This window comes from Fukomys damarensis, unplaced genomic scaffold (genome assembly GCF_012274545.1).
Source record: "Fukomys damarensis isolate Sample0158 unplaced genomic scaffold, DMR_v1.0_HiC HiC_scaffold_17, whole genome shotgun sequence".
NCBI lineage: Eukaryota > Metazoa > Chordata > Mammalia > Rodentia > Bathyergidae > Fukomys > Fukomys damarensis.
This window is the reverse complement of record NW_022900929.1, coordinates 36,099,803-36,116,687: the sequence shown is the minus strand read 5'-3', so window position 1 is coordinate 36,116,687 and position 16,885 is coordinate 36,099,803. Positions and strand designations below refer to the sequence as shown.

Genomic DNA, 16,885 nt, shown 5'->3' with positions numbered 1-16,885 from the left:
GATCCTCCTGATTCAGCCTCCCAGAATGCTGAGATTATAGGAATGCACCACCATACCTGGCTCCTCTTTTCTAATTTACACACTCCACTTACTTAAACCATTTCTCATGTCTTGGTTTTCAGATATTCACCCATGCTAGTTAACCTCCCTTAGACTCACTTTTACTTTAATGTCTGCCTGTACATATGACCCTGGAATTCTGCAGTGCTAAGGTCATGATCTGATTAGATGGGAAGGGTCTCTGACCTCCCACAATCCAGATACCACACTTATAATGCAGCTGATGAATAAGCTAGTTCTCAGCAACCTGTGGCTCTTCTAGCTCATACTGAAGTTATCTCAAATAAAACTCATCAGCCTTTCCACCCACTGGATACCACCCTGTTGACTGGCCCTTCATAACAAGAGTCTTAATCACAGCACTCACTGGGCATGCTGGCACACACCTTTAATCCTAGCATTTGATAGGCTGAGGTAGGGTCACCATAAGTTTGAGGCCAGTCTGGACTAGTAGTGTGTTCAAGGCCAGCCTGAATGACATAGCAAGACCCTGTCTCAAAAAACCAAAAGAGTAAAAATAAATAATTTACAGGTCTTCATGGTTTTTGTTTGTTTGTTTTGATGTTTTGGTACCAGGGATGGAACTCCGGACCTTGCACTTGCGAGGCAGGCAGCGGCACCACTGAGCTGAATCCCTAGCCCCTTACAGTTCTTCATTTTATCACTGTTCCATATGATCTTGTCCGTCCCAGCCAGTGAGGCTCTTTGAATCTTGCTCCTGCCTCTGTTGATGGCAGGTCAGCGGCACCAGATTCCTCTTTGAGAAGCACACGTAGCTTCGTTCATCCATTCAGTGAATGGATTTTAAGCATTTACAAGGTGGGATGGATTGAATTCAGGGCCATGGAGGATGCGGAGACGTTTAAGCCACGGGCCCTGTTGTCAAGGATCCTAAAACTCTCCTAGGGCACCTAAGACATTCGTGCATGAGTCTGAGCTTAAAAATGCTAACCACCATCAGATCCTACAGAGAGTTCTGGGCAGCCTAGGAGGCTCCATAAGTGGTGGCAAGGCGGCCTTCAGAGTGGTGGTGGTATTTCTTAAACTGGGGCCTCGAGGATGGTCAGGGCATAGCTATGCACCAGAAGGGCCTTGTAAGCAAGCAGAGGGGAAGGGAGAGGTCACAGTAGTTCCGTCTAAGCTGTGTCAAGGACGAGATAGGTCCCTGGCACTGCCCCAAATAGAAGTACTAGAAAGAGCTCTTGTATGAAGCAGAAGGGCTGTGATGACTGAGACTTACTTCAGTGGGAGAGAATGGTTCTAGCTAGATTGTAGACAGCCCACATGCCCAACCAAGGAGTTCAGTTCAGATTTTTTTTTTTTTTTTTTTTTTTTTTAGCAGCCAACAGTGAGCCAGTGAATGTTTTGATGTTCCAGGGGGAACATTAGAGTGATATTTGAGAAAATTTTGCCTGCAAAGATGTGCAGCTCGGAAAGGAGTAAGGGACAACTGAGACAGGGAAAGCAGAGTCACACGGACCCTACTCCAGGCTACTGGCTGCAGGACAGAGGTGAAAGGACAGGTGCCATATGGTGGGATGCCAGGATTGGGGTTTGTAAAGGAAGGGGAGGGAGGCATTGTAGGGAGTGAGGCCTGAGAAACCTTGGTGACCAACCAGAGGGCAGTTGAGGGAATGAATCAAATGAAATGGAAGCTGGTTCATATGGCCTTTTTAGGAAGAAAAACCTATTATCTAAGGTAGATGAATCTGAACCAGACCAGGGTGTCTCAGCAGCAACCTCAGTGTTTGGGGCCAGGCACTTCTTTGTTGAGGGGAGGGCTGCCCTGTGCACTTCGAGCAGCACCCCAGCCTCTATCTTCTAAGACCCTATTTGGAGATGCCAGGAACACACACACACACACAGAGTTGCAACATCCAATTGTCTCTCCAGGTATTCTCAGCTGTCCCTGGGAAAGCAAAGTTGCCCCTGATTAGGAACCACTATCCTGAACTGTTGGCTTAATACGCTTCGTATGTGCTCTGAGCACCATTTTTTTTGGCTTCAGAAACCTCCAAATAACGAACTTTTTTTATTCCATTTAAGGTTAAGTCTTTTGAGAAAGAAAGGCAAACGGAGAAACGTGTTCTGGAGTCTGATCTTGTGGACCATGTTGTGCAGAAACTGAGGACTAAAGTTAGCGATGAACGGAGTATCAGGTAACCTAGTAAACAGAAGCCAAGGAGAAGGTTTCCAATCTGGTTGTAAATTTGTGTTAAAATTTAACACAAATCTGGTTGTAAATTTCTGTTAAAAGTTAATTTGAAGCCAGGTGTGGTGGCGCACGCCTGTAATCCCAGCACTTGGGAGGCTGAGGCAGGAGGATCTCTGTGAGTTCGAGACCAGCCTGGGCTACATAGTGAGTTCCAGGGCAGTCTCAACTACATAGTGAGACTCTGTCTCAAAAAAAAAAAAAAAAAAAAAGTTAATTTGATCCTTCTGAGAAATAAAGACATGTCAGGATTACTTTGAATCATTCTGTTGCTTCTGAATAATTCAGTCAGAAGCCTATCTATGACTGCTTCATAAAACTAGTGTCATGTCTTAATGTTTGTTTTTCAAAACTGTATTACAAAATACTCAAGTCTGGCTACTTCGTAAAGAAAAGATTAATTAGCCAGGTGTGGTGCCACATGCCTATAATCCCAGCACTTGGAGGCTGAGGCAGGAGGATCGCTGTGAGTTTGAGAACAGCCTGGACTATATAGTGAGTTCCAGGTCAGTCTCAAATACATAATGAGACCCTGCCTCAAAAAAACAAAAAGAAAGAAAAGAAAAAGGTGAATTAGTAAGTGTACAGTTGGGGGAAAGTGAAAATTCATGTTTGGGCAGCTCCATCCACTCAGCCTCTGATGATGCCCCCTTCACTGCATCCCAACATAGCTGAGCATCAGAAGGGGAAAGGGCTTGGGCAGAAGAGGCACAGGGGTTGCCTTGGTAACCACCAGCTTTCTCACCTGAGAGACCAGAGTGCGTCTCTTCCCATACCCTGTCTCCGAGGTGTCACCTCCATTGCCATTTGACATCGCCACACTGGGGACCAGGCTTCTAGCTCATGAGCTTCTGGGGGCCATACTCAAACGATACCCGGTATTTTTATTATTATTATTTTGCAAGGCCTGAGGAGCCAAAAGCTGTCTGCCATATGTATTCAGTGTGCGGTCAGTGAACTGCAGCAGCATCTTGTCCGCATAACTGGAAAGCTATAATATGTTCTGGAAAAATATCTCACATATTCTTGATGGGAGGTAAACTGGTTCAACCCTCTGGATATGAATTTAGCAAAGTAAGGTAAAAGTGTCGTAACTGAAAAGCTTTTTTAGATTGACTCAGATATTCTACTTTCAGGGTTTACAGAAACATTTTTCCATTGGTATAAACTAAGTCACTGAATTGCCCAGGCTGGCCTTGATCTTGCCACCTTCCGGCCTCAGCTTCCCAGAGTGCTGAGATTATAGGTTTGCACCACCACGTCCAGCTCCAAATTTTTATTGTGGTTACTTCTTTAGTTAAGCTTTTCTTTGTGTCTGCAACTCTCACATACATGCTCATACTCAGATAATACCTACAGCACTCTTTTTTTAGTTATGTCAGTGATTCTCAAATGGTAGTAGTGATCTTGTCCCCAGGAAACGTCGCAATTATCTGGGGATATTTTTGGTTGTCTTTGGGGCGTTACTAGTATCTAACAGAGGCCAGGGACACGGCTAAAACATCCTAGGGTCCAGGACTGACTCCTGCCCCCAGTGCCAAGATTGAGAACTCCTGGCTTATAGAAAGTAAACCTTCTTCTGGCTTTCTTCTTTCTCGTAGGTCTCCACCCCTTCCCAGTGCCCTGGGCTTTGATAAATTCACTGTCGGGCTTTCTGAGGGAATGCGGTGATATTGAAATCGGCAGCCATTGGACTTATGGATCCAAATCAGACAGCACTTAGAAAACAAAAACTAGCCTGCTAAATAACTATGAGTGCGGGTGATCAGAACTGACCCTCAGAAGGCTAGGTGGGACTTAGTTTTAGCAGGGAGGGGTCCTATAAATTAATTCACGGCACTTGAAAGAACATCCATTCACAGCTTTTGAAAGAATATCCTTATTTGCCAATGTTCTCCTGAGGGCGGTTGCCACTGCTGCTGCCGTCATGAAGGTGGCGCTGCTGGTGCCAAAGCATCCAGGTATAATGAGGGGAACGGAAGGAACCCCGTTTACATTCACTGGAATGAGTAGTGCGGGGCCAGGACTGCAGGCCCAGCTGGACAAATCAGAATGTTTTCTTTATGCGTTTGTTAACTTGAAATGATATCCCTTGTATTTTTTTTTTAACTTGCTTTTGGCCAAAAGCATACTAAGTGCAGTTTTTGTTTTCTTTTTCCTCCCACTAATAACCAAAGAGAAATGTGTTTTTATATCCAGTAGAAAAAAGTAGCTCACTGTATCTGTGTTGCTTTTGCCTTATCGACTGTTTCCTAATTATTTTTTGTTTGCTTGTTTTTAGAGAAGCTTCCGATAATCTTGCAGTGCAAAATCTGAAGGGGTCATTTTCTAATGCTTCAGGTATAATTACTAATTATAATCTGAACTTAATAATGCTTATGTGTTTGCTTGAAGCAATGACAGCTTTGGCTAATTTCTTGTGACTTTGAAATATCTTTTTAAACCTGTGCACAATAAATTATACCATGTGGAGTTCATTCACCCAGAGCCTTGAGGCCCACATCCTAGGAAATGGTAAAAACTAGGGGTTGGGAGACTTCTGATCCTGGTATAGCTCTCACCATCTACTTTACAAGTAGTTTAATATTCCTTCAACTCTTTTTTTACTGTATCCATGAAATATAATTTTCCTGAAAAATTTCCCCATACAGAGGACTAAATTAATTTGAAATTCTTTAGGAAAAGGCACTAACTGTGCCTGCCTTGCAAGCACAAGGTCTTGAGTTCAATCCCCTGTACCAAAAAGGAAAAAAGAAAAAGACACTAAAGTCCTTCATTTCTATGAGCACTGACTCAGTGGATTACAATTCAGAGGCTAAGTTTGGTTCCTGAGGTTTGTGAGGTTTGGGGCTCATGTTGCCTCACCAGGCTGCCTCCACTAGAGCGTGGCACTAAGCTGCCAGGTGTTGGAGTGCTTGGCTTCTCCCTGTCCAGTACAGCTGGCTGCAGAGACAGAAACAAGGCACAGATTTGAGCTAACCCTAGGAGCACGACAGGATGTCCACTAATAAACTGCCATTCCCTGTGGTATGGTCTAGAAACTGGGCCCAGAGAAAGCCATAAATCTTGAAACTCTCTTTGCCCAGGTTTGTTTGAAATCCACGGAGCAACAGTCGTTCCTATCGTGAGTGTGATAGCCCCAGAGAAGCTGTCGGCCAGCACAAGACGGCGGTATGAAATTCAGGTACACTGGGTCAGAGTGTCTGCCTGTCTGATGTGAGCTCCAAAGGAGGGTGAAAACGGGAACGAAGAGACGTGGAATTTCTCCCCTAACTTTTTATCAGCACAAAGCGTCACTCAGGTGCCAGAACTCAGCAGCCGCCTCGGTCCTCTTACAGAGGCAGCAGCTATCATCACAGTAACCACATCTAGACAGAATCTTTCCTCTGGGACAGTTGGGGTTGATTTTTGTTGTAAATAACAAAGCCCTGGAGGTCAATCACAAGACGCGAAGCGGTGTCTCATTGCGTACAAGTTTTCTGGTGTCTGTGGGCCACCTGCTGCTGCGCGGCCAGCCATATAAAAGGCACAGACAGCCCCAGTGCTCAGGGCTTCTAACTTGGAAGCAGGTACAATGTATAGTGGGGGGATAGAAGAAAACGAATAACAGGAATCCACGCTGACTGTACTGAACTGAGTATTCATGTGCCATGGACATTTGGGGAAGGGCATTAGGCCGGCACTCATGATCCAGAAATGCTGCCAGATTGAAACACAAAGATCAAGTTCCTTGTTTTCGTCAGCTCTCCCAGCTGTTTCTCAAGATTTTTGTTTCGCTGCTGCCATCACCACCTGCCTACCACATTTCAGTTTCAGGTCCTCATTCCTATCACCTTCCTCTTTCCAACTCAGTTTAATCCTAAAATCTCCTTCCTTCTACTTATTAGGTATCACTTCAAATTTTAAAAGAACTGGCTGGGCGTGGTGGCGCATGCCATGCCTGTAATCCCAGCACTTGGGAGGCTGAGGCAGGAGGATCGCTGCGAGTTCGAGACCAGCCTGGGCTACATAGTGAGTTCCAGGTCAGTCTCAACTACACAGTGAGAACCTGTCGCAAAAACAAAACAAACAAACAAACAAACAAACAAAACCTGGGGGTTATCTCAGTGATAAATACTTGCTTATATACACAGACCCTAAATTCAATCCCTAGCTGCCCCCCACCCCCATGAGAAAGAACCAAGCGACATTGTGCATGGCAGTGAATACCTGTAATCCCAGCACTTTGGGAAGCTGAGGCAGGAGGATCAGAAGTTCAAACCCAGCCTGGGCAACTCAGCAAGAACCTATCTCAAAATAAAAAAAGACTGGGGATGTAGCTCAGGGTGAAGGCCTTGAGTTCAACTCCCAGTGCCGAAAGGAGGAAGGACAAAAAAAAAACCCTATCCACAAAGAGGAATAGTGAATACCTGTAATCCCAGCACTTTGGGAAGCTGAGGCAGGAGGATCAGAAGTTCAAACCCAGCCTGGGCAACTCAGCAAGAACCTATCTCAAAATAAAAAAAGACTGGGGATGTAGCTCAGGGTGAAGGCCTTGAGTTCAACTCCCAGTGCCGAAAGGAGGAAGGACAAAAAAAAAACCCTATCCACAAAGAGGAATTACTGAACAAATGATCACAGAGGAGATCACTGAACAAATGATCACAGCAGATGCAGATTGTAAAGTCTCCCCTGAGATCATAGTGGCCTGGGAATCCTTTGTAGGCCTTGTTTTGCCACACAGATTGTTTTCTGGAACAGGAAATAAGATGGCTTGGTTCAACATACTTTGAATTCCATTTTCTTCTTACTAGGTACAAACCCGACTTCAGACTACCCTTGCCAATTTACATCAGAAAAGCAGTGAGATTGAAATTTTGGCTGTAAGTTGCTTTCTTTAACATTTCGAAGTTGGCTTCTCTCACTGTCTAGCGTGCCCTCAAAGTTCAGGGCACCTCTATGCAGGATCAGACTTTGTTACTGCTGCAACTCACATGCAATCTAAACCTGTAAAACACTGGGGAGAAATGGATGAAACTGGAGTCCATCACATTAAGTGAAATAAGAGGCTCAGAAAGACAAGCATTGCACACTTTCCCTAATGTGGAATCTTCAGAAAGATGACACGAAAGTAGAGAAGAGACTACTGTTAGACAAGAGAATCAGGGGAAGTGAATGTAAGGGATGGTAACAGAGGGATGCATGCGCTCACAATGTTGCATGAAAATACCACACTGAAACCCAGTATTTTGTAAAATTAATAGGCACTAATTAAAAACATTAAAAAAAAAAAAAAAAAAAAAAAGAACCAGGGAGAAAACTGAAGGATTGTGTTTGTTTCTTCTCTTGCTTCCTCTAAAAGATGGAGGAGGGAAGGGAATGAAAACAAAAGTCATTTTTCTGTGTGTTTCAGGTCTTTACCTTCCCAGGCCTGTACACGTCTCAGCACACGTAGTCAGCACTGTCAGACCTTTGGGTGTGGCATGAAGGGACCTGAGTAGTTTTCGTGGCTTGTTAGCTCACCAAGGGTGAACCCTTCTCACTGCACACTTCAGCCTGCTGTATGGCACGGTCGTGTTTCACACTGCCAGTCCCAAAGCGACACTGCGGTCCCAAGTCATTATGTGCCACTTAAGGATTCTGATAGTGGGGATTTAGCTCAGTGGTTCTGCCACCTGCCTTGCAAGCACAAGGTCCCAAGTTCAATCCCCAGCACAAAAAGAAAAAGAGTTCTGATAGATGTTGCTCATTTCTGTGTATTAACAGGTGGATCTACCCAAGGAAACAATCTTACAGTTTTTAACACTAGAGGTAAGTAGTATGAACTATTCTACACTATGGCCTTTGCTGTTCGGGCTGCCAAAAGAAAATTGAAAATGGTATTATATTTTCTTAGCAATATTATTTGTCTTACAGTGCCAAGAATTTAGTTAAAGGTTAGCCCTTTTGTGTTTTATATCTATTTCTAAATCACGGTCACCCAGATAGTTAAGTAGCAGAGCCAGGATTTGAACCTAGCACATAAACCTTCATCTCAGCTAGGGAAATTCATCTTGTAAGTTAGAACTACAGAAGTTCCTTTTGTTGAAATTTAGATCCTTTTTTTGTAAATGTCTTCTTTACAGGTACTGTACACATCTTTGCCGTCAGATTACCTAAATAAGAACATTTAAATTTTGGAACAGTTACCTTTGCTAGTAAGAATACTTAATATTTATTTTATACTACATTTTATGTTGCTCTCCCAAATAAGCATACACCATACACTGGTGATTTGCTGATTTGTCATCCCGTCAAATGGACACACATCGGGCAGGATTCGGTGGCCCACACCTGTAATCCCAGCTCTTGGGAGGCTGAGGCAGGAACTCAAAGCCAGCCTGGAGTACATAGTAAGTTCAAGCTCAGCCTGAACTGCATAATAAAACCCTGTCTCAAAAAGAAAGGATACAGGGCCGGGGATTTTGCTCAGTGGTTCCACCGCCTGTCTCACAAGTGCAAGGTCCCAAGTTTGATCTTCGGTACCGAAAAAAAAAAAAAAAGGATTCACACTGGAGGCAACATCTCCATTTTATACCAAGTAACAGTAGCCAGAAAAAACTGATCTCAAGCCGTAACCACACACCAGCACTGTGGCATCCAGGCTTCACTTGGGGACATGCCTTGTTTTTTCAAAAAATTAATACTTTAAAGGAAAAATCCCAGCAGCACCCCCCGCTCGTTGTCTCTCCCTATAAAGGATCCTTCTGCTCTAGTTGAAGAGAACATCGGCATTTCACTAGTGAACAAGCGAAGGCCAGGTAACAAACCCTGCTGCCCGGTCTTTCAAGTCTGTTTTTTCCTAGTGGGATGCCGACGAACAGGCCTTTAACACAACTGTGAAGCAGCTGCTGTCACGCCTGCCAAAGCAGAGATACCTCAAGTTGGTGTGCGATGAAATTTATAACATCAAAGTCGAAAAAAAGTAAGCTATCGCTGAAGCACAGCAGGTGTCCACATGGTCTGAGCAGGCCTTTCGGACTGACGTGTACTTGTTGCATCCCGCTGGCCATAAGCTGTCCTTAGAACTACAGCTGGCCACAGGTGAACCTTACCTGGTTTGTGAGTCAGTCGTGACACTCAGTTACCAAACAGCGCAGCAGGAACCATCCCAGTCGTTATTCTGTTGGAGCAAGTAACTCCTCCAAGTATGCCGAAACAAAGTAACTGGGATTGCTTTCCTTCACATCCCCTCTCAAAACCGCCCTCACTCCTTCCTGTATCATTCCAACCCCCGGCCACAGGGAGGCCCGTGAGGTCAGCGGTGCTGCTCCTCAGGTCCTTTCCTCACAGACCTTTGCCTGTCCTGGCTTCTGCAAAACTTATTTTGTTAGGATTAGTGTCTCTCTTGTTCCGAATTAAACACAAGTCCTACCCTCAAGTGTTCTAAAAATATGTATTCTGTTGTTCACCCACCCACCTGAGCCGGTCGTTGTAATCTGCCTTTTCCCTTCTTTTGCAGGGTGTCTGTGCTATTCTTGTACAGCTACAAAGACGACTACTACAGGATCTTATTTTAACGCCAAGGACCTGTCGGTCAGGCCTTATACCAAAATAATGGGGTGTTGTACATTCACCATCATTTTAGCAGCCTCCCTACAGAGCTGAGTTTTGTCAGTTTTCCATGTGTAATATATTATAAATTTATCTTTTGGGATATAATAAATGTTTTGATATATTTGCTTTTTATTTTTTTGTTTGTTTTTTGCTTTTTTGAGACAGGGTCTCACTATGTAGCCCAGGCTGGTCTGGAACTCACCGTGATCCTCCTGCCTCAGCCTCCCAAGTGCTGGCATTATTTGCTGCTTTTTAATTGCACATCAAACACTCAAGGTCTTAAGGAGGTCAACCACAAGGAAACAGCCTCATTTGCCCCTTGACCCTAATGACTAAAGCATACAAAACTGTCCTTGCTAAAAGGCACAGAAGATCAAACTCATCAGGCATGGAGGCCTGCACATTTGTAACTACTTGGGAGGCTCAGGCAGGCAGATCACAAATTTAAGGCCAGCCTGGGAAACTCAGTGAAACCTTGTCTCAAAATGAAAAATAAAAGAGATGGGAATGTAGTTCAAAGTGCAGCTTCAGGTTCAATCCCCAGGACTACACACACAAAGAGGACCAAAAGTCATGAGCTGGGAATCTTTATTCTTGCTGATTCTGTAATACATGTATCTAATGTCGTTAAGCAAACACTCATTAGGCTATGAGGACTCATTCAAACTTGCTAAAGAAACTACGATGATAAAATTATACAACTGGAGGAAGAATACCCACGAGATGACACGACTTATATAGTTGTCAGGTTTTAATTCGAAGAATGTAGAAGACAGGGCCGGGGATTTAGCTCAGTGGCACCACGCATGACTGGCAGGCACAAGGTCCTGAGTTCCATCCCCGGTACAAAAAAAAAAAAAAAAAAAATGTAGAGGACAGAGTTAAAACTCATTCATTAAACACATCATTCCCAAATTAGTAGTTATTCCCAGAGCTATTAAAATGGGGTGAGAAAAAGAACAAATAAGAGACTATGTTAGGAAACAAACATTTAATGATACCTTGCTCTTCAGGGGAGTAACTGGAGGCCTTTGAAAACTAATCTAGGAATACACACGCATGTGGCACAGATCTAAATAAATAGTCTCTTACCATGACTGCCCTATAAACTAACCTTTCTCTCTCCAAAGTGACCATCATCTCACATGAAAATAAGTTGCCAACAAGGGAACCAAAAACCTAGCTTTGTGGCCAAAAATAGAAACCAAAGGAAAAATAACAACTCGCTGGTTAGCTGGTAAAAGTAGAGAATCTGGTGCCCCTTCACTGTGCCGTTTTGGTCTTCTTATTCTTGCTCTTTTTGTCTCTCTTCTTCAGCCCATCCATGTTAGCTCGCAAGAGGCTTGAGTAGGCCTGAAAGACACAGGGCACGACCTTAGTGGGAAGAGATGCAAACTGTTGGCCGAGTGGTGGCCAGGGACAGAGGTCTTCCTGATGAAGAGCTTTAACACCACAGGACCTTTGCACTGGCAAATGGTTTAAACATAAAACACTCATGTGGCAGGTCCTGCAATGCTCACCCACAGGGAAGTGCATTTTTTTAAAAAAATGTATTTTTAAGCAAAAGGAAAAGTACAGGAAATCGGTTTGACTATACCATAGGTGGGGTGCATGTGAAGTCTGGGACAAGAAAATCTGGCTTAAAAGAAAAAGTAACATCCTTGTTGAAATTCATAGCCTGGCAGTGCTTACTTGAAAAATCGGTGAAACTTAATCACAGGGGACTACAGAACCTGAACACCCTGTTCTGTTGCTTCACTCCTGTGCGGATTCTTGCCCTGAGGAGACAGAGTGGGGAGGGTAGGTACTCACCATTTGAAACTTATTCACTTCTTTGGAGCTCACCTGGAAGAGGAGGGAACAACGCATGTCATTCCTGTTTATTCACGAAAGTATCCTCTCTGCTCCACCCGACAGCAACTGAAAAGCTCCATGAAGACAACATTCTACGAGACTATTCTTGTTTTTGTGGTGCTAGGGACTGAACCTAGGCCCCTGTGCATGCTGGCAAGCACCCTGCTGGCGAGCTAGCTACACCCTATTCTTTGAAATACTTCCCAACTTGAGAAACTGAACTAAAGACTATTCTGCTCCATTGCCCTCTGCCTGAGGAACAAGCAAAGCGGTTCTGTGCCTTTTCCCATCTAAGAACTGCACCAACATGGGCAGCCAGGCATGGGCCCCTGCAAAGCTCTCCTCTACCGAAATGCCTTATACAGGTGGCCCTGACTTCTTCCCCTGGGCTCTGAGAGATGGCAAAGGACTTCTCAGTATGTTTTGTGCAAAATACACTAAAACTATTCCCTGCCCGTCTTGTCTTCCATTAATTAAGACTGGATTAAGCAATACAAGCTATCACAGGATAAATGCTACCTCTAAAGGAAATTCCTACAGTATCTCTATTGCATGATATCCAACTTTATTTTTAAAGACTACATAAGCTTGTTTTATTGTAAAATTTTTTTCAAGATGACTTTGAGGCCGAGGCAGGAAGATCATTGCAAGGCCCAGGCCCGCCTGGGCTATGTAGTGAGTTCAAGGCCAATCTGAACTACATAGCTCAAGATAATTTGTAAAGGGAGACTTATCAACTGATTATTGTCTATATTCTCATGAGTACCCTCCACTAATATCATTAGAGGGCAATCTTGTTCTGCTCTCTTATAAGTATGCAGAATCCAGGGTGTCTTTACTCTGGAAGGCTGATGCAGGGGATCTCAAGTTCAAAGCCAGCTTGAGTAAACCCTGCCTCAAAATTGGGGATGTAGCTAAGTATGAAGGCCCTGGATTCAATCCCAAGCAACACACACAAAAACAGCCCAGTATGTTTGCCATACTGTATTCAACTTCCACCATGAAAGGAAAAACTAGGCCTGATGACTAAATGTGTATGCTCTCAAGTACCAAGCCTAACATGGTTGGTAGGAGAACCCCAAAGAATATAATCAGCTTAAAAATAAAAGAATCACTTGATACTCTAAGAAGACCCAGCACAGTTAAGTGGATAAGGAAATATGCCAACTCCTCCTTATAGCACTTACCCTGAGTAAAGGCCAATATGCTATTTTTATTTCTATAGACACTTTAGCCAAACATGTATTTGACCTTTACTTTTAGTTTATTTAGATTTCCAGTACTCAAGTAATAAAGGAATGTCCTAGTCCCAAAACAGCCTGGGAAATAAACATTAACCTTTATCTTTATTAAAAAAAAAAAAAAAAAAAAAAAAAAAAAAAAAAAAAAAAAAAAAAAAAAAAAAAAAAAAAAAAAAAAAAAAAAAAAAAAAAAAAAAAAAAAAAAAAAAAAAAAAAAAAAAAAAGGTCTGTTCAGATGTGCCCCATTCTCGGCTCAAGTACTTACTTGTAAACTCCAACATTTCGTATTAATACAGGTCACAGGGTTAGGGGTGTACATAACTCAATGGAGAACGCTTGCATAGCACCTGTAAGGCCTTGGGTTCAACTCCTAGCACCGCAAAAAATAAACAGGAAAGAATTCAGCTCACCACAGTGCTGATCTTCTTTTTCCCATCCGTAGCTCTCAACAGACATTTGTTATCTGAAGGCTCAAAGCCCTCCACAGAACCCTTCTTTGGAAGGGATCTAGTTCGACCATCATCTGCATGAGAAACACATCTTGGTAAACACAGCCACACAAATTAATGACAGACAGAAAGTTAAACAGTGGAAAGGGATACAAAGAGATACCTCATCCACAGTCACTGCTCTATTCCTGTTAACCACACCATCCACTGTCAGGGCTTAGCCAAACCTTGGAGAATCTACTAGTTCCACAAAGAAAACATTGTAACATCAAAACACCGGATGGGGTTCCTAACGAAAAGCCCGATCTCCCGCGAGCTGGGGCTCTGTGCAACGACTCGGACCTGGGTGACTAAGTGCTGGGGGTGGCACCAGCCTCGTTCCTAACTCTCCACCGCACAGAGTGTGAGAGGGGCCGCGGCGCCGCGGCCGGCCAGCGATCGGCTTCCGGCTGCCTCTCGCTGTTCCCTCCGGCCCTGCCGCGGCGGCCGCTTACATTTTTTCAAGGTGATGAACACGCTGCCCGACGGCCTGCACTTCTGGAAGAGCCTGGTCAGCTCGGTCAGGAACTGCAACACAAGAAGCCCGGGCCTGTTAGGCAGACACAGATACTCGCCCCGCCCGCCACCCTGTAGCTCCTGCAAAAGCACACAGTGGCCCCATGCTAAACCCAGAACTCCATCCTTCTCTGTGACGGTCAGATCGGCTGTACCTGCTCGCTTTCCAGCAGCACCATCACGGTGACGTACGATCCAAGCCTTCTGCAAAAACCCAGAACAGTTAGAACCGGAAGTTCCGCCAGTGGTGGGTAGGACTTCCGCTGTTTGGTTCCGAGACTTCCATCAATCACTGCCTCCCGCCCTGCGCCTGCGCCCTGGGAAGGCTCCTGGGGTTTCACAAATATCACCCCAGTCAGTGTGAGAGAATGAGAGCAAAACTTGATAGTCTCCTATAGTTATATATTTCGCTGTATTTTGAGCAAGTCATGTAACGTAGTTCAGTGTCTCAATTTCCTCAACCTTAAAGAGTGTACAGTGTGGTTGCGAAGATTAAGAATTCACATTAACAGGCAGAACACTGTCTGGTACGTAGAAAGTGCTCTGGAAGCAAGCAGCCCTTTTGATGTAGGATAGAAGAAACAAAGACACGTAGAAAAGAAACAAGGAAAATCATAATCTTAAGAAACTGCCTTTTCAGGACACAAAGTTATCCAAGGTTAAATTGCGGTTTTTTCCCCTTCCGGGAAACAAAACAAAACAAAATCCTAAGAAACTTAAAGATACAATAAGCCTGCTAATTGGGCCCATACTTTTCACCTGGGGTTGAGCCTGGGGTTTTCCAATACTACAGATTCAAAGTTTACATAGAGCTCCACCATCAAGCAAACAGCACTATCGAGTGGGTCCGCTATCTCTAAATTTCAAACGCATGCAGATGTTTTGCATTCCAGTCACCCCACTAAGGGTTAGGTAACTGGACAGACACTAGGGGTACACGAGTACATGCCTAGATCTTCGGTCTTGAGGACACACCCACAAACATACAAGTTCCAGGTATTAATACAAAGGTGCCTTTGGGAGCCCCTCTATACAGCACAGAGCTTCCTGAAGAAGTTCAAGTGCTAGCATGTTTGCAGTGAATTAGGGTATACTTTGAAAATACCGTCACCATGACTCATGTGGATAGCATGTGAACATTAAGGAGAAAAGAGGAATCAGGATGATTTATGAATTTTAGGATTTTGTTTTTTTTTTGTTGTTGTTGTTGTTGAGACAGGGTCTCACTGTGTAGTTCAGGCTGGCCTTGAATTCACTATGTAGCCCAGGTTGGCCTTGAACTTATGGCAATCCCGCTTCAGCCTCCCAAGTTCTGGGATTACAGGTGCATGCCACCACACCTGGCCTATTTGGAGTTTTTTATTTAAGTAAATGGGTAAAGTAACTGGATGTCATTAAATAGGAAAAACATGAGAAATAAAAGGTTTATAGAAAGATAGAGTTTTGTTTTTTGAGCACTGGGGATTGAATCCACAGCCTTTGCACTGACCTACATCCCTAGTCCTTTTAAAGTCTTATTTTGAAACAAGCTCTCCCTAAATGATGAAGTTGCCCAGTCTGAGGCCAAACTTGTGATTTGGCTGCCTCAGCCTCCCACATGCCTATGAGGTAGGAGATTAGGGTATGGCCAACCGGCTGGGCAAGGGGCCATGACCTGTCAGTCATGGAGATGCAGGACCCAGGGGCCCAAGCCTTCCACCTGGGACCAATCAGAAAGCTCTAGCTTAGGTTCTTCTGACTTAAGATCAAGCAGGTTTTTGATAGGACAGCCTAAATCTGATGTCAGAGTTGGGGGGATACAACAGATGGGCCATTAACTTTTTTTGCCACGGTGCTCTCTTTTTCAGTGGCCTACACTCACCCTGAGTACATTTCCCTACTTTAACATGTTCTTACTGGCTTGAACCACCAATAGTACAAGCATGACTCTCCCATTGGGTGGCTTTTTATGAATTGCATTAGTAAAAAGACCAACAAAGTGATGAGAGCAATTTACACCACCGGTGGTACAAGCTGCCTGATGGGACAGTCAGGTATGCACCACTGTTGTTCAAGCCACCTGGCAGCAGAACATACCTACTACAGCTTCGTCATGAACACAGTAACTGACCCACACTTACTCTGCAGGGCATATTTCTCTTCCTATCTTTAATAAATGTAAAATCTCACTACCTTTTTCAAGTATCTTGACCAATCCTTTGCCCAGAACAAGAACTTGACAAGAATCTCTAGAAGGAGCACAGCACACTCCAGAACCCCGGTAAAACTGGCATTACAGGAATACACCAGCATGACCAGCGAAAGATAAGTTTGATTTGGTCATTGGAGGCTTGAGATGCCTATGACATGTCTAAGTGGAACTATCAAGTAAGCTCAATGTACAAATTTGGAGTTCAATAAAGAGGTAAAAGCTATAAATAAAAATTGGCAACAAGGCATAGGGATACAAGTCTGTAATCCCAGCTATGCAGGAAGCTGAGGCAGGAGGATCACAAATTCAAGCCTTGTCTGGACAACTTAATGAAATCCTGCCTCACAATAAAAGCAGTAAATTAAGAGAGCTGGGAATGTAACTCAGTGTGTAGGCACTGGGTTCAATACCCACTACCAAAGTAAAACAAGAAAGAAAAAAATCAACAGCCATGCCAACCACCCTGGGTAAAGTCTCACGGCCATCCCCTCACAGAATCAATCACGTTAATAGCACAAATGCTCAAGTCTGAGTTTTAGGAGGACTGCTAGGCTACCCTTCACCTACTGACAGAGTATTCTTTGATCTCTACTTTTCTCTGGAAATGACTGACAGCACCTGTTTCAAAGTCAGCAGGGTCTGGGTGTAGATTCCTCTTCCACTACCTTTTAGTTATATGACCTCACAGAGAAATGACGGAACTGCTTATTCATTGATGTTATAAAGATTTTATTAAGTATCATATAAA

At 43.9% G+C, this 16,885-nt stretch overlaps 2 protein-coding genes across 5 annotated transcripts in view; one reads left to right on the top strand and one right to left on the bottom strand.

The window, feature by feature from the left end:
• Eif2ak4 (eukaryotic translation initiation factor 2 alpha kinase 4) overlaps positions 1-9,930 on the top strand; it is a 119,090-nt gene extending 109,160 nt beyond the window's left edge. For all 4 annotated transcript variants that reach the window (XM_033765018.1, XM_033765017.1, XM_033765020.1 and 1 more), the window contains 7 exons: positions 2,107-2,219; positions 4,554-4,612; positions 5,359-5,456; positions 7,066-7,134; positions 8,018-8,062; positions 9,097-9,215; positions 9,753-9,930. In XM_033765018.1, coding sequence (XP_033620909.1) covers positions 2,107-2,219; positions 4,554-4,612; positions 5,359-5,456; positions 7,066-7,134; positions 8,018-8,062; positions 9,097-9,215; positions 9,753-9,810 — 561 coding nt within the window. In that variant the 3' untranslated portion in view covers positions 9,811-9,930. The remainder of the gene's footprint in view (positions 1-2,106; positions 2,220-4,553; positions 4,613-5,358; positions 5,457-7,065; positions 7,135-8,017; positions 8,063-9,096; positions 9,216-9,752) is intronic.
• A 655-nt stretch (positions 9,931-10,585) lies between these two features.
• Positions 10,586-14,208, bottom strand: Srp14 (signal recognition particle 14). The gene is made up of 5 exons (XM_010624652.3): positions 14,102-14,208; positions 13,886-13,958; positions 13,353-13,465; positions 11,660-11,692; positions 10,586-11,200 (listed from the first exon to the last, which is right to left on the bottom strand). The coding sequence occupies exons 1-5, from the start codon at positions 14,123-14,125 to the stop codon at positions 11,111-11,113; spliced, it is 333 nt and encodes a 110-aa protein (XP_010622954.1). The 5' UTR covers positions 14,126-14,208; the 3' UTR covers positions 10,586-11,110.
• Between the last annotated feature and the right edge of the window lie 2,677 nt (positions 14,209-16,885).

Bases quoted from the DNA above. Each gene is read 5' to 3' on its own strand.
- Srp14 (XM_010624652.3), bottom strand. From the start codon at position 14,125: ATGGTGCTGCTGGAAAGCGAGCAG. The intron at 11,693-13,352 runs GTGAGCTGAATT...CTCCTCTTCCAG, and splicing joins AAAAGAAGATCAGCACTGTG to GTGAGCTCCAAAGAAGTGAA. The intron at 11,201-11,659 runs GTGAGTACCTAC...TGTGTCTTTCAG, and splicing joins AAGTGAATAAGTTTCAAATG to GCCTACTCAAGCCTCTTGCG.